General features: G+C 29.4%; 1 protein-coding gene across 1 annotated transcript in view; it reads left to right on the top strand.

Moving 5' to 3' along the window:
- LOC123305050 (protein timeless homolog) overlaps nucleotides 1-26008 on the top strand; it is a 573972-nt gene extending 547964 nt beyond the window's left edge. Inside the window, exons 16-17 of the mRNA XM_044886653.1 lie at nucleotides 22823-23193; nucleotides 24405-26008. Of these exons, the coding sequence (XP_044742588.1) occupies nucleotides 22823-23193; nucleotides 24405-25409 (1376 nt within the window). The 3' untranslated portion in view covers nucleotides 25410-26008. The remainder of the gene's footprint in view (nucleotides 1-22822; nucleotides 23194-24404) is intronic.
- Nucleotides 26009-26719: the final 711 nt, after the last annotated feature.

Below are 26719 nucleotides of genomic sequence, written 5' to 3'. Positions count from 1 at the left end.
TAAACTTTATCGATTATTTTTCCTTACTTCGGCTTACGGAAATCGTCAGATTATATATTATTTGTGAACGTTGAATTATTACCTTCAAAATAAAAAAAAATTTAGCCACGCTCGAGAAAGTCGAGATGACGTTTTTTTTTTACAAGTTTGTAACCCACCTACTTCTTATCGTCAATCGAAAATTGTCAGATTAGTGGAATATACACTTTTTAGCATATAACTAACTTACCCTACCTTAATCTGACGCGCTCGAGAATTTCAGATGATCAATTTTTTTTTACTAATCTGATCCTTTATCCTTGACGCGCGGCCACATATACGGGGCTAATACTTAGTGGAGGTATTTAATGGGGTACTAGGTTCCTCCCTGTATGTTAATCTGCCGCGCTTTAGTAAATCCCAAAATCCCCTCTTGGGCTCCCCTACTAATAGGACAACCTTTGTATATCATTAGTGTACATTGATCCATTACTGGCAGACTGCACGTCATAGACAAATTATGTAAGCGGCAAAGTGTGTAGCCACAGTGACGCAGTGATGCGCATACAGTTTAGAGGTATCGTTAGTTGATATGAGGAAATGTCTTTTACGATTGGTAGGATTAGGTGGAGGGGAATGTTGTTTGAAGAAGTATATTAAGGCGTTGAAAAATCTTTATTAATTCATAGTTTAATAAATTTTTAATATGGCTAAATATTTATTAAAAAAAAATGGCATCAAGTCAAGATGATATTGTAGTGATTGAAGGACAAGATGTATTGCCAACACCTCAAAGTCTGTTAAACGCGTACAATAAACTTAAGGAAATCAAAAAAATGTCTGACTTAAAAAAAAATATTAAATATAAAGTTTTTGATATTGCCAATGTTAATACAATGTATGGTACACAGTGGTATGTGGAATTGGAGGCCAATAAGGTGTTCCTTCCTCGAAGATTTCAGAAACATTTGTCACAATCTATGGTTGACGATATTTTATCAAGAAGTGACCATATCACGGTCCTAACGAATTTAACTCATCTGAAATTGAATTTGTATAAACTTGAAAAAACAATTTCAACAAGACCGTTTGTAATTCACAATGGAAACATCAAATTCAAATTTATTACTGGAACGAAAATTTCACCTAAATGGAAGTCGATCATTGGTTGTAGGATTTAATTCGTCATTAAATGTATGTGTAAAAATATTATCAAAAAGGTTTGAAATTATTTTGTGTGAACGAGAATGGATTGAATTACAAGAACTTTTTACATATGTAATGATAGGTATGTGTAGTGAATTTTATAATATAACTTTTAATGTAAATAATAAAATAAATGTCCAAATTTGTAAATTTCATAAACAAAAAAAAAAACTTTTTAGATACAATTATATAATTGAACCCATTATTATTAAATACAAAAAAATTAATATTATGGAGGTTATTAGGAAATTAAAATTACTTGCAAGGAGAATTTCTAACGAATCTTGCACATCTGAAATGTTTGAATATGCAGTGGAAAATTGTGTTTCATCGTTGTGTAGTCAAACTTATCTTTTACTAAAAGAAATATGGTTTTATTATCCACATACCTATAATATATGAAAAATTATGACTAACAATTGTTAATGTAGGAATTGTAAAAAAAGAATGATCGATGCTTATAAAAGATTTGAAGTAAGATTACAATCATTTAGTAATACATCTAAAGAATGGTTGAGTAAAAAATCTGTAGAGTTATCGGAAGCAGGGTTTTATTACACAGGAAACGCAAATGAAATTAAATGTTTTTGTTGTGAACTCGTTTAGAATCAATGGGAGAAAGATGATATACCGTTTAATTTACATGTTCAAAAATGTTCATATAATTCAGATGTTCAAGCCATCACCAATCATGGTACTATACAAAAGGTTTATAATACTTATTATCCCAATAGTAATTTATCGGATCCAGTAACTGCTGTAGAAAAAAAAGGAACTGATGGAATTAAAACAGATTTTTTTCAAAATGTTTTTGCAAAAAATGGAATGGACCAAATTGAACTTCTGAAAAACCTGGCCAATGTTTTAAACAAACATTCTGAATCAGGTGGTAGCTCTTATGAAGACCCTCATCATCTAACTACCATCGTACATCCTCAAAACTTTGCAAATATTGTTCTAGCATCTACAAATCTATACATGTGTCTATATTTTCGTGGAAATATGCTGAATAAGATATGTATCTGTGAGCTGCATTTGTTGCAAATAAAATATCATTTAGGGAGTTTAAAATTATACACAAAACTTAATGTATATTTGAATGAATGAATAACAGAGGGATGTTTAGAATTTTAAGTTGAATTACAATGATATAATATAATAATGATGATAATGGTGAAAATGAATAATGAATTGTTTAACACAAAATAAATTTTCTTGAAAAGCAGAACCATATAATATCTACAACACGTCTTATTTCTATTATAACCGGATGCTTCGTTCAAGACATGGAGAGATAAGTTATTGCAAATAATTCAACTGATATTGAAATTTCAAACTTGGAAAACTAATACCTATTTCTTATCCATTTTGATTAATAATCAATCGAGAGTATTGTAGGCAATTTTGTGAAAAATGTTTGTAATGTGCTATATGAATAAATTTAGCTACTGACGATGATTGCGTTGCAATCGAAATATCGATATTTAGTGAAATATAAGTCTGTTGTATGTTTTTAATTGTATTTTTTAAATATACAATGTATTTCTTAATATACAATTTTATTTCGAGTATCGTGATATTCATTTCAATAGCTATGGCATTGTTTGTGTATCATTTTTCGACGGGCAACATCATGTTTTGACGACCAACCCTAAACTAATGAAAATTTTATAATATTTTTTTCTACACTGGTTTCATTTTAATTTTATTATTTTAAATGAAAAACCCCTTATTTGAACTAAAAAATGTAAAAGTACTTTATTTATAAAAGGATCAAAAATTGTTTATAGAAAAACACATACTTAGGTAAATTTATTTATTATATAAAAGAAAATGTCCTTTTACAAAAAGTGTTTTGTGAAAATTTGTTCATGGACAAAATTGTTGTATTCACGTAGTGGAAAGCCTTTTAACTACGGACAAATCATTTTCACTTAAGTGGCAATATTTTACAAAAATTTTCCTTCGTTGTTCGAGTCAAAAACATATTGTGGGAAAAAGGAAGACAAAAAAATTTTTTTTAGTAAAAATAACTGCTTCTATAAGTTTGGAGCTTTTGTTAATCGGTTTTTGTCATTTTTTGGTTAGCTCCAATCCTACAGGATTATTAAAAGAATAAACCATTTTAATTACGATTTTGTAAATTCTCATTGAATCGAAATGATTTGAGCTATATTTGATAAAACCCAGATGAATGTCCATGGTAGTTGTGTGGAAGGGTCTAAACATTTACAAAAAAATGGGAACGTTCCCAAAGATAGACTTTTAATACTTTTTTTTTCTATGTCGGAAATTTGGGACATTTGTTCAATTTTATTTACCACTAGTTCAGTGTATCTATCAGTAAAGAAAAAGAGTTTTGGTCTTTATTTCAATTATTTTCATTTATGGGTTCCTTTTTTAAACCTTAATTGTACTTTATTACATTGAATTAAATGTAAAACTAGTAACAAAACTTTTTCACCTCATTCCTTGTAGAAAACCATAAAAGTTTATGAATGGAAATTATTACAGAAATAAAAAATTCACCCTAGAAAATACGAAAAGTCAAAAATGTAATCCCTTTTAATCTTAATAATAGAAAAATTGATCAAACAGTTAAGGAAAAATTTGAAATTTTATACTCAAAATATCTCTTTGCAACACACTCCCCTACTTTTATTATGCAATAAAGGCTTCAATTTAAAATATATTAAAAATTAATTTGAATGAATTAAAAAATAATCCATTGTGTTTATGTTTGTTACTATACATTCCTGCTTGAATTTTCTTTCTTACGTTCACTTAAAAATATATGTTAACGATTTTCTTTATGTAAATTGAGTTGTGAAAATCCTTTATTATATACTTTGGGTATATATATATATATATATATATATATATATATATATATATATATATAGACAAATATTTATAAAAATATATATATATATATATATATTTTTTTTTTTTTTTTTTTTTTTTTTTTTTGATATCAAGAGGGGGAAATGCATGACTGCACTGACCGGGAAGTCTCCTTCTCAGGGGACATCCGGCACGGTGCGGGGCTCGGACTAGTGTGTCAAGTCTAGAACATACCCGCTAAAACCTAACCTCTTGAGGATACTCCTTTGTACCCCGCGCGGAACCGCCGTCAGGCATTACTTCGCCCGGGGAGGACTGGCTTATTGCTGCCTACTTCACTTTTGCCTACTTCGCTGTGGGCGTCTTCTTGGTCGATCTCCCTGGAGGATCTTCATCATTTTGGCCGCTGCATCGGCCACTGCCTTCCAGTATATATATATATATATATATATATATATATATATATATACATACATATATATATATATATATATATATATATATATATATATATATATATATATATATATATATATATATATACCCAAAGTATATAATAAAGGATGTATTAAATTAATGTGGGGCAAAGTAGAAACGATTAAGATAGCTTAAAAAGCCCTCTTTAAAATTTTATTTAAAAAATTCAAAAAGTTTTTTAAATTAGTAAATTATACTTTAAATAAAGTATTCGCACTGTACATGAGTTATATTTCAGGAGTTACCATAGTAATGACATAAGATTCTATTAAGATAATTTTATGGATTGACATCTAAGTCTATGGTCTTTGGTTTACATAGAAACTTTAATTGCATATTCTAACAAATTTCTAACAAGTTTTGAGTTCCGTAATGGGAACAACTAAAAAAATACGCGATGATCTTCATAATTTGGAGAAAGGTCGAAGGTAAAAAAGGTAATTTTAATGGAGAGTGTTCTTAGTCATATTTAAAGTGCGAGTTTAAGGTTTTGTACCTGAAAAATTTTCCTAAAGTTTTGTACCTAAAGATGTTATAAATTAATTTGGAAAGTCTAATGAGAATTTTTTACAGCCTTTTCAAAATCGATATCTACTGTGCATCACATTTTATTATAATAAACGCACTTAATACCTGTTTGATATTTATATAATATTATAGGTATATAGCATTAAAAATGCTAATACATTGAAATTTTATTTTAAATTTTAATAATTAACAATTCATAATGAATTTAACAACTACCTACCATTTATTTATTATACCTACTTATCTACTTTATACTTAGATCACTATAGTTTATTTTATATTATAATTATTACAGGGCTTAGTAAAATACTTACTTATTTTAATACTCATAGAGCCGTATTATCTATCATTTCCAAAATCAACAGAATGATAGAATATTATCCATTGATACATAGTCACCATAAAATGTAGGAGTTTAACAACCATAACGACAGTTATAGTATTAAACTATAATTTCTGATGATTATGAAATAGAAAATATAGATTTTCTATTGAAATGTGCACTTTACGCAAGTAACATCGTTGAGAGGTTATATATATTTGTCGAATTTCAAATTTAATCTACCTTTAATAGGTTAGAAGGGTAAAATTCAATTTTAGTCAAATTTTATTCAGTTCGGCTAAATTTGGCAGTGTTATTAAAAAATCGATTTTTGACCTAATGAGACCAAAATTCAAATAAAATAATGGACCCGACTTTTCTAATTTTTTGGTCAAGATTACATTTTAAATTGAGTCATCAATCAATAATAGAAACAAAAATTGCTGCCAAGCTTCCCATCAAACTCATTATAGAAGGTTATTTTAATCCCGCCCAAAGAGCTTTATGAATCGTTATGTCTTGGAACGGCATAAGTTCTTTTCATATTTGTTGCATTACACAATAGAAGCAGTAAACGGTGCAAAAAGTTTCCCAGAATAATCTTATCCTTGATATTATCTTGAAATATTAATCTTAATATATATATATTTCTTGTGTGCGTGTGTATGTAATTGAACTCCTCCTAGACGGCTGGACCGATTTTGATGAAATTTTTTGTGTGTGTTCGTGGAGATTCGAGAATGGTTTAGATTTACAATTTGGTCCAGTACAACTGTTTTTGAGGGCTCCGTACCAAAAAAATGAAATTTCATTAAATGGTGGAAGCGCATATAAATCATATCACATTATGTATACTATGTGTACTATGTATTTTTAATAGTATTCAGGTATTGTCAATAGGCATTTATTAGAGCCATATGCGAGCGCAGCGAGCTCTACTATCAAAGGTCAGGCCAAAAGTCGAAGGTCAGGCCACTCCAATAAATAGGAGTTAAATTGGGGTTTAGCGGGATGGGTTTAGCGGACAGGCTAAACGTAGTATAGGTATTCATGAATTGGAGTTACGTTTTTACGGGACAACGTCCGTCGGGGCCGCTAGTAGTAATATAATCGTTTAGATGGTCTAGTTACGTTAATAAATTTTTTTTATTCTGCTTTGTTCACCAAGGAGTACATAATATATTATTTGACGAGACAAAAAATTAGAAATTCAATTAGAGTTTTAAAAAAATACAATTACGCGCATTATTGTAGTCAAAAGTGTATAATAATTGTAATGTTAAATTAAAAGCGTGTGGTGGTCGATACCTATCAAACCAGTTAATGTTAAGAATGAATGTAGAGAACACCCCACGCTTTTAAATTATTACAATTAAAGACTTTATCAACTTTTTAGTGCAATAAAGCGTGTTTTTTTTAGTTTTCTAAACCATTATTTATTACCAACAAATCACTTTACATATGAATACTAATATATGACCGGCCCTGATAATCTCTGCATAACCATATAATACTTTTTAAGATAAAAAATTCAAAACAAAAATGAACATTACTAATGGTTTGTGTATATACGCACAAACAACGCACATATAACGCATATATATTCATGCATAAAATAATGATTTTAGAGGGTAAACGCCAAGAAAGAAAAAATAGCGAATAATAGGTATACATACATATACAACATATACACCGTATAGTAAAGTCGAGTTAATAGAATTTTTTCTTATACGCACAATATCTGTTTTACAATGACATTTAGAATGTTGATAGTAATGGCAGTGTATTCAGAAAAGAAGAAAAAAGAGAAAAGACAGATGAAAATCTGACTCTATTTTGAATAATATTGTATACAGCGGGTTTTTTGGAGTTTACTCCTTAAGATATTTCCACCTTGATATTTTTTCCAGTTCTTATGCTTAAGCTGTGGTAAAATTTTTCTTCGACAGAAGAGCTTAATAGGGCTTACCATTCAATCCTAAAGATTCAGAAATTTCGACCGTTAAAAACATGAGATAATTATGCCTACGTTTCAAATATTGACCAATTTACGTCATTAGTATCTCGAAAACGAAAATTAATATCTAATATCGTAAAGAATAGCTGGGAGGACAGTGAGTTTTACATGCCTTGAATGGGGAAATCGCGAACCTTGCAGCTGATTATCTTGCAATCTAAACGTCCAAAAATTCTCCAACTTCTCGATATCACTACTAACATTATTCTAAGCCTGTGAAAAAAGTTTACCAAATCTATCGACAAGTGAATTTATAAATTTATATATATTATGAATCAAGTTTCATATAAGTGCTTGGTATAAAAAAAATATAGGGAGTAAAATCTCGTGATCGAATGGCCTCGTTGCGTTTCTGGTGTGTAACATGCCGTGCACACCTTTTGAGTAATGTGTGTGTGTAACTTGTATACTTGTGTGCTGTCGAAAAAGCATCAATTGTTTGAAACTGACAATAACCACACAGTGTAGTATCCGTGTAGTACCCACCGATTCAGGATGACTACATATCTACTCAGCAAACGTACATTGTACATTTTCAGATTTTTTCGGGTTACCTTATATAAATTAGCAATGAGATACTTGTGAAGTAAGACGAGAATACTGCGCGGGAGTTTTGATAGGAGATCATAGCCGGGGACTTCTCTCTTAGATCTGAAGAATTTTTTATTGCTCGGCAAGCTTAAAATTAACAAATATTCATGGGGTGCAATATTCAAATAATAAGTAGATAACTAAATGAAAAATGCAAAAAACAGTTTTCCCGACGCAGAGTTAAGTTTTCTAGACATTAATTTAAAGCTTGTTGGCTGATTCCCCTGTTAGTGAGGTCTGCAGCTTTGAATACTTACGTAGAGAAGAGACTGCCTTTTAAATTTCTAAATGTTCTAAAATGACTTTCAACCTGCGCCAAGACTGATTCTTTTCGATTCAAATTCTCAAAGTAGTTTCTCAGAGGACATTGGATAAGAAATTAATTCTTGAAAATTTACCATACTGTATACAAATATATTTACATAATATGAAGTCGGTTGTTTTTTCTTTACATTTTATAAACCATTGTAAATGGTGATAAAAAATAGATTCACCTCTGTTTACTAAAAATACATATCCCCTCACCTTTCTGCTTCTATAGTAGTTCCTTTCGTATTCATACTTTTATCCTTGTAGTTGGAAAGCAGTCAACCCTAGAGCATATAGGTTCATGTATGTAAGTATTGTATATACATACAAAAGTTTTTTAGACGTAGACAAACTGGTTAGTTTTTCAAATAAGTGAAAATGTGAGGGGATATTTATGAGGCCTATCTTTATGTGCAAATCTCATATATGTCCTCTGAATCCTTTGTTCAGATGGAAATCTTAATAAAATAAGTGTAAATTTCTTTAAAACATAATACAGATTTTATTTCCAGATTTATTTCCGTAAAAAAAAAACAGTTGGGACTGTGATTCTGACGCATTTCGCATCAATTATTGAGACTCGAAAAATATAGAATAAGTTAGAATGTTCGCAAATATACTTTTTACAGAATGAAAGAAAACTTTTGTGTATATGTCAAAAATGAGACCTGCCCTCTTGAGAGATGCTAAATTAAAACTTTTTCAAGATATTCGTCATAAAAGCTGGGACTTTTGCATGGGTTAAATGTACCGGCAGTGTGTGTATAATTTGTATATGTATACATTCGATGTATAAGTATTATGAACAGTCGATTCATAAATTTGGTTTAATTGCCGTTTATACGGTAACGATAATGAATACAAAAATGAAACAAAATTGATAAAAGACGTCTGAATTTTTATACATTTTTGGATCTGAAAGGGCATTAAAAGAAGTCTATATGTAAAAATTCCGCCTCTTTTTAAAATCATCTTAGTTTAAATTGAACATAAAGTGATTCATCATCTTAAAAGCAATTAAGGATGTACGACCGCCAGTGAAAAACTATTTAAATTAAAGTTAAATCCCTTAGAAATTATTTAAAACCAAAAACAAAAAATCCGTTGTGCCCGTCTAATTAAGAATGTATGAAGATGGTAGTGAAGACATATATTTAAAAAAATATATTTTTTCAATTTTGATGGTGAATTATGTTTTAACAATATAAGACGAAAAGTAAGTATAAAGCTTTCAATATATGGAGTAATTTCAAAATAACGATAATTGATAATTTTGATTAATTATATAGCTTTTGATATTTCGAAAACCAAGGCAGTTATCGAAAGGTACAAATAATTTCAACCCTAAAACTAAAATTTCCTTGGCGCATCTAGGTACTACCTTAAGTTTAAGGAAAAAAATTTAAATCATTATACCTCGAAGTATAAGTGAATTTATTGTACCAGAATAGAAATGTTTCTGAAGGAATATCTACAATTTGATGTGAGTTTCGTCAAGACTTCGACCAATTTGTCTAGCTAAGAACCGGTCTACTAGGAAACACCATTCATATATTCTATAATAGAAACGTTAATTCAAAACCACAAAATCCGATTTCATCACCAAAATATTATAACCAATATTGTTTAAACCACATTCAGTCGAATAAGTCAAAAGCAGCCATCATTAGACAAATTGAATTCTAATTGGATATTGAACATTGATTAGAATATTTTCCTCATTATCGCCTCTATTTATTTATAACAAAATATATATTTAAGCTTATCCAAAGATTACAGGATGTTCCTTGATTCTTTGGCCATCCTCTATAGACCGTGCGACAAAAAGGGTGCTTTATTAAATGATTAATGGATACTTGAAACTTCGGGAGCGGCTTCCTTTTGGCAAATCTACCAAACTTTCTCTCTAAGACTTTTTTCGAAAGTGGTGCGTTTTCAAATTAGCATGATAACGTCATATTTGAGCTATCGATATGACCTCTTGATAACATGAATAAAAATTAAAATATTTCTCTATCTCTTACCTTTAAGGAGCTAAATTTACGATTAAAACAACCTGGAGAACTAGGTCTGATGTCATAACATGATCTCCGTCATCAAACTCTTCAAGTTTTATAGTTATTTTTTGATTAGTCAACTAAAAAATGAGTTTAGCCGTAATAGATAAAAATGGTCCATCTGGTGTAGCACTAGCGATCCGGTGCGGCTTCGCACGCTTTTAATTAGGATGTACACATAAAAGCATTCCGGAAAGAATTATATGCATGGGGGCTAAAGCCGTTTCGTGGTTTAGAAGGAGCTAGTGGATAAACAGACAGACGTGAATACTTTCCTTCTTTAAAATCCATCAAAGAAAACAAAATACGATATTTTCCTAAAAGAGATTGTAGGTACTAAATAGATTTTTCAACGTGATTCGATGGATGTAAGTATATTTCTTGGTATGAGTGGTATCTATTTGAATTGTAAGGTATAGTGAAATTTATTTAAATTGAGTTGTGAACTTTGAGGGAACTAACTGAATGTAGATTGTAGATAAATGTACTTTTTTTAAACTTTATAATAATGTCAAATAAAGGTCATACAATTATCATATATCTTATTTTGTTTTGTATTTATATATTGAATAATACCTTGGTAAAATACAACCAACTTCAAGTTGTTTAAAGTAATATAGGATAACTACCGCAAAAATCGCAAAAATCATGCTTTGCGTAATGGCCCCTAAATATACAAAAATCTCGAGCTGAATCTGTTTAAATTTTATTAGTTTTAAAACCTTGCTCAACAGTGAAAACGCGTTTTTTTTTTCGTCGAATCCTCTATTTCGAAAAACCCTAAACTTTCAGTTGTTCTTGCTTTTTTATTGTCACACAACACTTTACCACCCAAATAGACAAACATTCAAATTTTGCATTCATTTTTAATTGTTTTTTTGGAGGGGTTTTTTTTGGAGTTCCGACCCATTTTTCAAGCTAGGGAATGGTCTATAAATATAGTTTCAACTTACATTTCAAACCAGACATTATTGTTTTGAATAAATTTAAAAAAATTGTCATTAATGTCTGCCATATCCATAAAAATATAAAAACAGGTATAAAATTTTTTAATATCTCCATATTATTATTATTATTGTTTGAAAATTGAAAGAGCAAAAAAAAAGCAGCCGACTATAAAATTTTGGTCATTTAATTATTCAAATTAAAAATTTAATTTAATAATATAACAATGAAGTGTGGCAGACGGGTGGCACAGCAGTAAGCTACCACCTTCTTCAATGGGAATGTGGTGGAGTATGATGATGGATTTTAACTTTAAAAAATATATGTTTTAAAATAATATTATTATTAATATGAAAAGTAATTAAAATGAAACACAAGCTAACAAAAACCCATTTTATTGTTATTATTATTTAAAACGTTTGTTGCCTAAACTAGGCTTTAGTGCTGACGCAAGACACTGAAAATTTCGAGACGAGATAATTTTGTACTGCCTTCAATAGAAGAGTTACGATTCTTGTTGTTAAGACAATCAAGACAAAATAGGAAAGTAATTTACACAATTTATTATTTACACTCAATAACAGTTCAATATCGAATTATTCTATATTCTAGGTATTCGAAATATTCTAGGTATGGTCTTATCTAAATGGTCTTGTACTTGAAACAAAGCTAAGAACAATATCGATCCAATGACTTTTCAAACAAGCAAATCAAAATCGGTTCATCCGTTTAGGAACTACAATATCACAAAATCAGGTCTGATCGATTCGTTTGTGACATCGTGCCTCCTAAACGGATGAACCGATTTTGTTAAATGTTATCGGGTACGAAATCCTTAACTTGCACTTAAAATGTAGCTAAGAACACTCTCGATCAAATTACCTTTCAAACAATAAAAAAACAAAATCGGTTCATCCGTTTAGAACCTACGATACCACAGACAGATACAGGCAATACATAGACACACAGATACAAAGATACACAAATTCGTTAAACTAATAACACCCCTCTTTTTAATCGGGGGTTAAAAAAACGCTAGCAAAATTGGTTTTATCAGGTTTTAGAAAAATGTTAGTTTCTTTTTTATAGATTTTGCTCCTTTCTTATTAACAATTTGAAAGATAGTCCTTTTTGAGTTTAAGTATGTAACGATTTCGCACATTTTGCCTTCAGATCAAGTGTTTAGCTCTAGGAGACCACCAAGTTAATTAATAATAATAGTTTCGACAACGTGTATCAAATTTTTCCATACGACCAAAGTTTATGATGTCTTACATCTTTAATCTAAGAGATTAAAAGCGAAATTTTGAAAACTAATCGACAAGCTAATGAAACATCTTGCGGCTTCACTACTGAGACTATAACGTCTCATAATAAAGTCAAAATAATAAATGATAATAATAACATTTTAAATGATGTTTACAATAAATATTTTAATGTTGATTTTGAGAAAATATTTTGAAATATTTTATCTAAAGCTGTAATATTTTGATTTTACTTTTATGATTTTAAGGTAGAATGTCCGTAAACACACTTTTTTACGGAGTGAAATAAAATTTTGAGCAGTTATTAAGAATAAATGTCCCCTTGAAAGATCCAAATGAGTATGGCCTAATTTACGACTTCTGTGAGATGTTTTTGTCAAAGTCGAACAACTTTCATTACGAACATTTTTATCAAAATCTCTACGTTGTAGAAATCTTTAGAAGAATTGGTTAAAATGATATTGGCTTAGTATATATAATTGATATTTTTGACAGATATGTCGATTAAAACATTCTAGAAATATTAAACATAAGTCGAAAAATGAAACTAAATCTATAGAATAGGAACATAAATACAAAAATAAACAATCAACAGAACACAACAGAACGAACAGAGAAAAGTACAGAACAGAAATGGAAGCATAACACACAAAACCATTTTTGGCATTGTTTTAAAATATAAAATTTCATTGTTTTAAAAACATTAAATAAACAGACAACGAAAACTACCACCGAAGGTATATATTTTAGGAGCTGGCATATATTTTAATGTAAAATAATTGACTCAACTGTTTCATGGTTTCATTGTTGTTGACTGTTCGAGTTCTACATGGATCTAAATCCATGCGTTGATACAAAAAATTTATTTTTAACACTTTTTTTTTTTAAAAACATGCCAGGTTCGATATCTCGAAAACGTCGGGTTTCCCAGCCAACTGCAGAGGAAACAAAAATCTTTTCCAACTATCAGACGGCTTTTTACAAAAAATGCATGCCAGCTCCTATAACTAATAGTATAGTAGCAAATAGCAGAAAAACAGGAAGACAACAGATATGGTGTATAAAGGAACGATGAATTGTGGTGTTTTGGGTTATAGGAATTATAACCAACAAATGTTGGGTTATTATCAAATAGTATGGAAGGAATGAGAATGGGGAATGATATCAATTTAGTTGTAAATTTACTTTAAAGGTCCGAATATCTGTAAAAGGTTTGAATTTCTAATAAATATTGTTAATAGACACACAGAAACCTTCCGAGAAATGCATTTCAGTCAAACGAACTAAAAAAGTTTTAAAGAAGGTTGGAGCTAAAAGATCTTTTTATAATTATTAAATTTTTTGTGCTCGATGAATCGAAATCCATAAAAAGTAATTTTTTCCGTATCACAGCCAAAGTTTATCTGCCTTTTGTACTAATTTTAAAATTTTTGAGTAAATTTAACAATTCCGGGATTTCTGAAAGAGTCCTGAGAAATTGGTAACTGGGCAGCAAGTTTTAAGTTGATGAATATTCATAAAGGATGATATTTCAATTTTCACCCTGCTTTGTTGAATGCTGGGCACAATGACTTTTGCTGCATCCAATTATCTTCTTATCTGAATACCATTCATCCACTTAAGGTTTAAGGTTTCAAATTATGCCTACATTTGGTAACACGGCGAAGTTATTCAAAAATACGATTTTTTATACTTGATTACGTCATACGAATTCATTAAGAATAATTCAGCCCACTCACAGCCAAATTTTATCTGACTTTAAAAAGCCAAGTAAGCAATTTTCCAATTAAAGATTTTTTTTCTAAAAATTTTTAGGTAATATATCATTTTAAAATTTCCATCTTGTAATTTTTCAATTAATTACACCTTTCTTTCTGATTTTGGATTTTTACTGTAACATCTATGTGTTTTAATTTAATGTTGATTCAGTAGGTTGGGGTTTTTAGAGAACTACCCAACATATAAATATGTCTTTCTACTGCCTCTGCCTCACTAACCCATCCATGCCAGTCAGCCTCAACCCCCAAACCTAACACCATGCAAGCCTACCGTATTATTTTATAAAACTTTTAGACAATTTAATTGCATAAATTATGAATATATTTTGTATAATGTTGATATACAATTCAGTTCAGTCAGTTTTATTTTTTACCTAAATAAATATAAAGCTGAAGTCTTCCTTCATATTATGTAGGTATAAAATGTAATGTTTTTTTGATAGTAAATTGTTTTTTAAAGGGTAACGAACGAGGGAAGTTGGACGGTATGTAAATATTGGGAAAATTATAACGTTTTTTAGTTTATTATTATAATGATGATAAATATATTACGAGAAATAATATATACTACTCATTTGTTGTGCAAGTTGACTGTACCAAGAAAAAAAAAATTGCATCTTCTTTATTCATTTATGAAACTTTATGATTTATTTATCCTTCATTTTAAACCTTATCATGCTGGCTCGCTGTCTAAAAATGTACCACTTAGTAAAGAACAGGTAAAAAAAAAAGGTTTTCTTACAGTAAAAAAAAATATGACGTCTAATGTAAAGAAATTAAATAGGAAAGTTATAGATCTCAAAAAAACACGATTGACGTCTGGTAATTCTGATTTGGATGTGTAGATGCCGAGAAAACTTTTTTAAATCTGTTTATAACTTTTTTCTTTTTATGCCGTGTATATATGTAATATGTATCAAGGTATACCAAGTTTAGTCCCAAGTTTGTAACGCTTAAAAATATTGATGCTACGAATAAAATTTTAGTAAAATTTTTCATAAAATCACTTAATTAGTCCATTTCCGGTTGTCAATCTGTCTGCCCTATTGTCTGTCCGTCAATACGATAACTAAAAGACGAAAAAAGATATCGAGCTGAAATTTTTATAACATGCTCAGGGCGTAAAAAGTGAGGTCGAGTTCGTAAATGAGCATCATAGGTTTATCGGGTCTTGTAAACCGTTAGAGATAGAACGAAAATTTAAATATAAAAAATGTTCCTTATAAAAAAATATACAACTTTTGTTTGAAACATTTTTGGTAAACATCACTGTTTACCCGTGAATGCGCAAATTTAGTTAGGAACATATTGTATTTATACACGTATTGTACTTGTGTGTAAGAGAAGTAGATATCTTCCTTTACACAGATGACGTAAAAAAATAAACGATTCCACACAGTCTATACATGGTATTTCAACAATTAACTCAGTCAATTGTTTGTTTTCACTTGTTCGATTTTAAAGTTGATAATTGTTGAACTTATGAGTAATGAGTTCACAAACTTACAGTTTTTTTAAACAAACAATTTTAAAACTTTTTGAAATATGGCATTTTTTCGAAAAAAAATCAACTTTCGTAAAAACTCTCCTCTTGGTCCAGGGATTGGTAGGTGCGAATTACATTTTTTACAGATGCTGGTAGCCTATACTGTCATCGAACTAACGCTTGAGAATTTCCGATATTCAAAAACGTGTGAAATAAGTAGGTGCTATTGGTGGTAAATTCTCTTTTTTACGGAAAAATTTAATTTAAAATTTATTTAAAAAAAACTCAATTTGTAGATCATAAAAGTTTATTCATAAAATGACGGCTAATTATAATATGGGCGGATTATTCATAAAAGGAGACATATAGGAAATTAGAAGAGACTATGGGGTATATGGGCTTTTTTCCAAAAAAATGTATCACTTTCCATACGAAAAAGAATGCAAATTCATACATAGAGATGTTTCATTTTTAATCAAGAAATAATTCATAAAATTCTATGCAAAGACCCACTTGAATCATTTTAACGACAAATTTCATGCAAAAATGTATGTTACAAGTATAATGTTTTAAAGGTACATATTTTCAATACACTCAAGTTTTTAAATAGAATCATAGAATTTATAGAATTTCAGTAACAAGAAGGTTTTGCTGATGTGTGTGTAATTGTAGTAGATTTTATATTAAATTGAATCAAAAATGTAAACAAGGACGTTAATTATTATTTACTTAGAAAATTTTGTACAGCTTTGGTTGGAGTTGGAGGTATAAAATAAATATTAAATTACATTATTTGTGATGTATGTATGATAATTATGTTCATTGACTTTTTGATTTATATCACATAAAATGTCTGTTATCATACAGTATTAAAAAACAAGGTGTTTAAACAATGCCACAATGAGTGAAACACCTTTCTTATGCATATTTGTTTGACTTTCAACAGACAAAAATACTCATACAATTTTTTTTTGCATATCTTAAAAAAATATGAAAGTAAAAGAGATGACAAAAAGTGAAATTAAAATTAAAATCGGTGAAGAAATACGGATGATATAAACATTTTAAACGACTAATTAGATAGGTACTAGACAGAGAAATCGGAGATAAAATTTGACGTCATATACTATGTGCGTCATAAGAATCCATGTTTGATAGAAAGAGATACAAACACATCTTTGACGGCTTTTATCTTGGTTGTTTTTATAGTTGTACGAAAAATAATTTTTCTACCTCCTAGTCGAAAGTGCATACTTTCTGGCCGCACATGACTCCAGAACGAACTACCTTTGTGGCTTGTTATTCTGGAAGCATAGCAACAATTTGTAAAATTAAAAATTCGATTTAAAAAAAAAAATTCAAATTCTCACTTGTAGTATGTTGAGACTAATTTTTACAGCTCCTCTTTATTGGTATGATCTGACCCTGACTAACCTCACAAAATTTATTTATAGATAAATATAAAAGGTCATTATTATACGAAATAATGAGAAACAGCACCTTCCTTCGGCTAAGAAAAATTGTATATTTTTGAAAATTTAGTAGCTTCATGCAAATTTACATATTTTTTATCGCCATATTTTTTTTACTTTAGATTTTTTTATGTAAATTAGTAGAAAAAAATGTCGCTTACTCTAAATTGTCAAGATTATATTAGGAAGAACATTGGTGAACACATTTTAATGATTTACCGTGAAGCATAGCTAACCAATATAGGTATCAATATTTTGAAACACCTGGTATATTTATTTAAACAATATACAAATAATATAGGTTTCAGTAAATTTTCATATAATTATGTCGTAATATAATGTTGAAAATTTATATTTATTTAACTTAGGTAAAATATAGAATTGTTCATACAAATACATTATTTTTAAACATTTCACCATGGATTATTATGTATGAAAACAATTCTTAGTACCTATTTATTATAATTAGTACCTTTTTATATAAATTTTGACGAATTCAATATTATTTTCCATAAAATAACTAGAAATGATTATATGTATATCGAATTTTTGAAAATTTTTCATCTCAAATCATAAAAACATACAATATACTAATTCGAGGAAATATTTTTTATCTTGGACAATATTCAATTGAAAATAATCAAAAACTAGCTATTTAACTATAATTCTAGGGGATTCTAGGTATTTATCTGATAAAAACCTGGGAGTTTAGTAAAAACTGGGTATTACAAAATACAATTACAAATCTGTCTAGATCTCTAGATGCCTGGAGAAAAAATACATAATCTTAATATATATATTTCTTGTGTGTGTCTGTATGTGACTGAACTCCTCCTAGACGGCTGGACCGATTTCGATGAAATTTTTTGTGTGAGTTCAAGGGGATTGGAGAATGGTTTAGATTTACCATTCGGTCCACTACAACTATTTTTGAGGGCTCCGTACCAAAAAAATGAAATTTCATTAAATGGTGGGAGCGCATATAAATCATATCACATTATGTATACTATGTGTACTATGTATTTTTAATAGTATTCAGGTATTGTCAATAGGCATTTATTAGAGCCATATGCGAGCGCAGCGAGCTCTACTATCAAAGGTCAGGCAAAAGGTCGAAGGTCAGGCCACTCCAATAAATAGGAGTTAAATTGGGGTTTAGCGGGATGGGTTTAGCGGACAGGCTAAACGTAGTATAGGTATTCATGAATTGGAGTTACGTTTTTACGGGACAACGTCCGTCGGGGCCGCTAGTAATACATATAATTTTATAATTCGGTTATTTTCTTGTGTTTTTCTAAAGACATATGTTACTCGTAAAGCGTTTCAACAATTTACTGACGAGTTACAAACGTTGCCAGAGATTTAAAGCCAGGAGAGTTGAATTAACAAATAATTACGATTAGCGAATTCAAACTGATGGCGACATCATTGATTGTAGTCTAAACGCATATTTAAAATGAAAAGGTCTATTTAGTTTTTGAAATAGATATGAAATTTTAAAAGTTTCATTACAAACATTATTTCAAACGGTAAACTTTTAATGTAATCTCTGAACTAATATACACGTGAAAACCTTTTCTGAAAGTACAAAAAGTTGTACAAAAACTATTGCATTGATTGAGTCATGATACAACCGTTTGAAGACAATCCATCGTAATTTCCTTATTCCATACACAATCAAATTTTTCCCAAAAACGGTTCGCGTTAACAACTATCACATTTTATGAACCATCGAATTGTTATCCAAACTATACTTGCACATGTAGAGCACAAAATTTTTATCTTAGTAAATATTTTAAAAAAAGTTCATATTTAGATAATTTATCTTGATTTAGAAATATTATTTGACATAAATTGCTGATGTAAATATTTCAAGTTCCTAATTTATTCATTAAGGAAATATTTGTTTTTCCACAGCATATGTATATTTAATTGATTAAATATAGAGTTCTTTACATGCAAACATAACATAATTTTATACAATTATTGTTAATCTGTTTGATATTATATCAAAAATATAGATTATCTCAAGATACTGTATTTAATATATTTATTTAAATCTGATTCGGTGCTCAATCAGCCAAAAAAATTCCTAATACTGAAATTTTCATTGGATATTGCACGCTTAAGAATGTGGAACATTATCTGTTAGAAAATAAGGTTTGGTATTGGCTATAGATGGGAGCTATCAGGCTATTACTGTTATATATGATCAACCAAAAGCCAGATTATCCTTGAAGGAACGTGAAGTGCAAGCTTACATGCGAAACTGTTAGCGTTACAAATCGGAATTATTTTATAAATATTTTATATTACATTTTATAAATATTGTTTATAATAGTAAATTTTCAACCGTCTCTGCATTTGTAATTCATTTTTTCTATAAGTGATTTTCTTTAAAACATTAGGCATCAATATTTCAAAAACTGTGGTATATATCGAAAAATTTTACCTGAATTTTCGTCTAATTTTCCCAAGTTCTAAAAGAATTCACCCTCAAAATTCGAAAAGTGAGTGTCAAATATTTTTATAGACTCATTTTTTTAGAACATCCGTAAGTGCAGAGGAAGTTGTTCTGCAACAAAGCCCCTTATAATCTTGTAGATGTAAGTTAGTAATGTAAATCCATATAACTAATGTAATATTCTATAAAACTGACAAAGTATTAAGTATGTGTTACAATTAATTTATGAAACATTGATGAACTATAACAAACTATTTCACCTGATATATCTTTACTTATATACGTTTTACTAAAGTGTCTGTCATTGATTTCCTTTATTACTCTTTCCATGACATACATTATGAACATAAAGTTCTAGAAAAAATATACTAAAAACAACTCAGATACCGTTTCACTTTTTTTTTTCTTTTTTTTTTTTTGAACTTGAAGCGATTATTACCTCTCGATTACCTAATACCCACCCAAAAATTTGATTATTGTATCTGTCAAGAAACTTTATAATGTCTCCTTTAAGTTTGATTAATTCGAAAACCGAATAATTCGGTAGGAAGGCAATGAAGAAGTTTGTATTAATATGAAAACATGTAATGCATTTATTTAACTTTTAATAATGATAGAAAGTACCTAAATTAAAAATTGAAGGAATGTTTTGTAAGCGAGTTTTTCAAAATTCGGCTAAATTAGACGCGGTAGACATTAGAACAGAAAAAATTTTTTAAGACAAAATTTCTATTCGGATTAATGACGGAAAATAAACTCACGGTCGAAAAATTTACCGCTTAGGAAAAAACAGACATAAAAATAATATTAAGATTAATTTTGTCATTCTGTAATTTGTATATCACAGCTGTAATCAAATTCTCTATAAATGAAAAGAAAGGAAATTACTCACTATATATTATTTCTTTAGCCTATTTTTAGCCACGGATAGGTTGAGCTAGTTTTTATCTGTTATTTCTTACAAAACAAGTTTTTATAGGCTCTATAATAATAATAAAAATTTAGTTTCCAGAGACCAGCCAAATATATCTCTATTCTATCCAACATAAAGGAACTTTTTCCTTACTTTTTTGTTGCGTTAATATTTGATGATTGTTTTGTGTAGACATTATAAACACTCGTATATAATTATTTACCTGAATGCCATGCACATGTATAAAGCTCTCAAACAACTCTCTAAGTAAGTAGGTAGGTATATTAAGAGCTAGTCTATATACCTAGTTAAAGTTATATAGATATATGTGGTTCTATCTGTACAGGGTAATTCAAATTATAAAAACAGGACTTGATAATAGATCAAATGATAGATAGGGATAGGGGTAGGGATAGTATTTATCTCCTCTAATATTTTCACTGTCAAAAATGATTCTATAATAAAAAATAAATATATAAAATTATGTAGAGGTTATGATTTACAAAGTTAAAGAATATTTGACACGTGAAATATTTTACGCATGTGCAGAACGCATGAAAAAATCTCTAATTATGCAACTAAAGATTACGAAACGGTTCACGCGAATGAATGGTGATAAATTACTAAAACCAACGGTAGAGATATGAAAATGTCATAAGATCGTTTTCAGAAAAAAGAAGTCTCTATCATCACTGACTGACATGCCATTTCCCATGCTTGGGACCTTTTAAAAGAAAGTTACAATTTTTCTAACCAACCGTTTCTGCAAGATTCACAATAATAACTTTTTTTATCACCCCGTAGCTAAAAACGGACGCTATACTATAAATGTTTTGGGAAATTGTTATTATTTTAACGTTATCTACAATTTGATGAAGTCTTGTTATTATAAACTTGAATCATCCTGTATATGTGCATGTAGACAGACAGGGAAGGTATTAATTTCAATGTAACTCAACTACTAGTCTCCAGTTTAGATGTCAGGTATATTCTTTGCATGATTGCTAAATAGAACTGGAGCTTGAGTTAGAGCTATCTAGGTGAGTAAGGAGTTTATCCTGTTGTTATTGGATATTAGTAGTGTTGTAAGGGAGGGAGGTATAACTAGCGTACAAGTAGCATTAGTTAATTTTATAAATACATATAAGCGGATGTACATCTATATGAAACTAAATGGATAAGTAAATAGTTGTGAAATGTTGAATAATGCAAATAAACATGACATGTATTTATTAGATATGTTATCATTACTGCATGTGTCAGAGAAAACGATCTCTGAATCGAAAAAGCTATCCCTGAAAAAGATCCCTATTACTATAACTTTCGAAAGCTAAGAAAAGATAAAGTTTACATTACTTAAACTGTAAGCTTTCTAGAGTTCTAAGCCTAGAGAACGAAGAGCACTTGGTTAATTATCAGTGTTACTTGTAGATGACAGAAAAACTGTAGCACTCTTTGAAATATCACTTAAAATCTTGCTACGGGAAATAAATGTTAGAAGAGCTACAATCCAAATCTTAATGTTTCTTAGTTCGATTTATTCAAAAACTTTTCGTATGTTCGAAATATCATTGGTCATACTATTTTCAGTAGCGCTCATTATACATGATATCGAAAATTTTTCAGGATTACAGAACTTTGTACATAGCAGGCTAGAACTTTACATATATGAAACAAAAACGATTCGTAATTTTTAAAAATCATTTCCATATTTTCTTTGTAAATTTTTATAACGTGGCTAGCGATATTTTGAAGAAACAGTTCTTGAAACAAACTAAAATAAAAGAAACCATAATTTATAGAGCCACTATCTGCCTTCGGTAATTTTGTGTTTACTCTACACGAAATTGCAGATTACAAATAGAGAAATTACTCCGTCGCACAGTAAAAATTTGGCAGCTCTCACTCTTGGTAATGTATTTGTTTATCTTTTATTTGTTCGATTTAGTAAAACTACAAAACAGTTTCGATCCAAGAATATAAACACCAATGACAACATTCCATGATATTTACTGCTTAACTAGAATACTTACAAACACTTATTAATTGTTCTACAAGCAACTTGTAGAAAAACTTCTTTCTATAATTATAAACACATTATTAAATAATCGTATTATTAAATTATTTAATTAAATACTTCTTTTAATATTTCTTTTTTCTTTTTTACAGCCCGCAATAATCAATCTGGTAGTAGCGATGAAGATAGCGATAACAATGCTGGCCCGTCAACTCACAAATCACGATCCACTAATAATAAAAAAACTTCTTCGAAAAAGAACACCAAAAAAACGAAGAAAGATGGCGCAGCATCTAAAATAGAATCTATTCAAATACTGCTTAGCATCGTTGAAGAAATGCAAGAACCGTTGAAATGGCTACAAGAAAGTATATCCGATACGGCTGATGATCAGGAAGCTGACGCTGATGAAGATGGCGTACCTTTAGTTCCTATAACTGAAGAAGAGTCTACCGCAATGGAAAATGAAACGTTTGTAAAATTATTAAAGGCGATGGGTTTTCAAGAACCCGATGGAGTCCAAGTAAGTATTAAGTAACACTAGTTAAGAAGTGATTTGCAAAAGTGTGCTTAAATATAAGTGGCCCAACTTATTGGGCTCGAACCCGTAAACTCCCAGCTACAATGACACGTATACTATGCCGCATCTCGTACCTAATCAGGAGGAATATAAAAAAGTAATCTCTAGTGGACACTTTATAAATTAGTGAAACAAAATCTAATCATCCCATCGAAATTAACAGCGCCATCAAATGTCGAACAAATTAGTTTAGATTTTACGTTTGAAATATTCTCTTAATGCTATTACAACGTACATTTATTAACAACCATAGCTTCCCTCAGTATTCAATAGATGCTTTCGATTGTACAGCTTTCAAATGTTTATTTTTCTACTTTCGAATAGATGTCGTATTGACTTACTGATGTACGCAACTCTGGATTATTGATTTCTGTTTAAATTGCAGTTTCAAATAAACATCACACTGGAGAGATAAAATATTTTTAAATATTAAGGTATATCGCGAGCTATAGTCTCTGTGAATGAATTAAACGACGCTATCAGAAATCTTAGTCGGTGGTGTAGGTATCAGGGATGCGATTTTAAAACAACCCAATAAGTTTTGGCTTTGGCATATTTTTAACTTCCCGCACTCTACACGAACCGGTAAAAAAATAATAGTGTCCATTTTATTTATAATTGCCTTCAAAGATTTTAGAAAAAATGCGCCAATTAAAAAAAAGCTTGCATTGGCCAAAACTGTATAAAAATGTTTGGTTAATTATCATTCAGAAATTTATTTTACCGGCTTATTAACCAGATAACTTGCCGGTAAATAATCAGATAATTGTCCTCTCGAATCACTAGTAGGTCTAATACACAGTTAGAGAAGCAAAATTTCATTTTTCTCAACGAAAATAACAACGAAATCGAAATCAAATTTCGAAATCATTTACGTAAATTATTCAATAGTTAGAAACCATCTTCTAGTATTGCTATCACTTCTACTTTTATTAACAGGCGTAGTTTCCCCCATTATTCAATAGATGATTTCGATGTTACAGCTTTCAAATGTTCATTTTCCTATTCTAAGATTACTCGAATAGATGTCGTGTTAACTTACTGATATGCGCAACTCTGGATTATTGATTTTCCTAAGCAGTGTCAGTTTTAAATAAACGCCAAATTGAAGAGACAAATATTTTTAAATATTAACAGCATTTTTTGTGTTTTAGGAAAATTACTGGCGTATACCAGGGCGATTTACTGCCGATGAATTACGTGAAAAAAGTCAGTTAATTACCGATGCCTTAGAAGGTACTTTAGAAATTCCAAATGATAATGTACCAGAAGAAATTCAAAATGAAAACAATCAAAGATACGCGGAATCTTCATCAGATGATGAAGATGTTTTTGAAAGAGTTAAAAAATTCATGAAAAATTCGGATGATGAAGATGAACTTGTTCTAACGAAAAAAGATAAGTCCAAGAAGAAAATGTCTAAAAAAGAATTTACTCAACCGGAGGAAACAAACGATTTACTAAACGAAGCAGATGCTTTATTGCGACAAGCTGTTGATGAGAGTGAATTAGTAGAAAATTCTCAGGATATACATCCGAAGAAAAAATCAAGGATTGTTGTTTCAAATGACACAGATTCCGAAAATGATGAAACTAATATCGAATCGAATGATGATCCCTTTGATTTATTAATTGAATCTACGAAAAATGATAAAACAAAAACAAGTAAAATTCTTGATAGTGATGATGAAAGTGAAACGAAAACGAAAAGTAAGCCCAGTAGAAGTAAAATTGTTGATAGCGATGATGAAAATGAAACAGTTAAGAAAAGTAAATCGAAAATAATTTCTGATGATGAATCCGATGATGAAATTAAGAAAAATAAACCCAGTAGTAGTAAAATTATTGACAGCGATGATGAAAATGAAACGATTACTAAAAGTAAATCGAAAATAGTTTCCGATGAGGAATCTGATAATGAATCTACAATAAATAAGTCTAAACGTAGTAAAATTGTTGATAGCGATGATGAAAATGAAACAAATACTATCAGTAAGAGTAAATCGAAAATAATTTCTGATTATGAATCCGATAATACTGAAAAAGTGGAAAATGATGAAAATAATAAAAGAATTCGATCAATTGATGATAGTGATTCCGAATCGAATGTACCGAAAACAAAACGGGCAAAAGTCATCATAAGCGATGATGAAGACTGATTTCGCCTTTTTTCGTTTTTATTTATTATTAATTTTAAAGTAATAATTCTTTTTTCGTAATTTTTATAAAGTAGTTATTCTAGCGTGAACGAGAAGGGTATCGAGATGTTTCAATTGTTTTTTTTCTCTAATATTTAATATTGTTTATGGAAAATTTGTTTTTTTCAATTTTATTAAAATGGAAGTCAGTTATTTTATTCCATGTATCTGCAGAAATGATAACTAACAAAGTATTTGTAAATATAGATTTTAATAAATGAAAGAAGTTAGGTTTAATTCGAAAGATATCAGTAGAAGCGGACTTTATCTTAGAAAATTTCCTGCTTTTTATATCCTTTTTTAAACTGTTTACAACTTTAAACCACAATCTCTTCATTTGTGCCCGAAAAGTTTCTAAGCATAATTTAGAATCAAATGACACCTTTATCATAATTTACTGAAAACTAGGTACGGTTCTTCCTAAAATGGTGGTTGTTGGCTAGACTCTTTGCAAAATATTGTGTTTCATATAAAACATAAATAAAACGAGTCCTTAAAATTATAAAACCATAAAAAATTTTCTATGATATTCCTAATGCAGTATTATTTGAGACCAGAATAGCTCCTTTTTTTAATCATTCATCGCATTTATGAATTCTTATAAATTTTTCGTAGTTTCATGATTTTTTTTTTAATTTTTATTAATTCTTTGTAACTTTTATTGATATTTTTTTATTTTATTACTTTTTTTCTATTTCATTTTCTGTTTTTGTATTTGTTCAATTTTAAGCTATGTAACTGTTTTTTCTAAATAAATTTTTTGAATCTTTATTTTATTTTTCATTTTTCTTCCTAACTATTAAGAATAGATCTCGAGGGGCAAATCAGACATATACAGTTTACTTTATGAGTCTTTTCAAAATCGAAGAACCAACAATTATTAGAAACGTAATTTCGTAAACGTAGCCAAAATGTCCTATCCTATACTTTCTGGATTTTAATAACTTCTAATAGGTATTTAATATTTGCATTGATTGGTTAGGGCTACTTTACATACAGCACTCCGTCATTTTGAACCTATTTTTCTGCTACGTAACATTAATAAACGGGGATGCGAGTGTATCGAAGACCGTAAATTAGCAATACCGGGTGCTTCGAAAACCATAAATTACAATGTTCATCGATTTACTACACCGCGAATTGCAGAAAATAGTTCCAAAAATGAATTTCGCCAATAGGTTATTCAATGATTTTTATATCGACTACACGACTATAAGTCAGTGAATTTTCTTCAAAGAACATTGCTGTTTTGTGAAGATTTATGTCTCTCC

Source organism: Chrysoperla carnea, chromosome 1 (assembly GCF_905475395.1).
Source record: "Chrysoperla carnea chromosome 1, inChrCarn1.1, whole genome shotgun sequence".
NCBI lineage: Eukaryota > Metazoa > Arthropoda > Insecta > Neuroptera > Chrysopidae > Chrysoperla > Chrysoperla carnea.
This window is presented reverse-complemented; position numbering and strand designations above follow the sequence as displayed.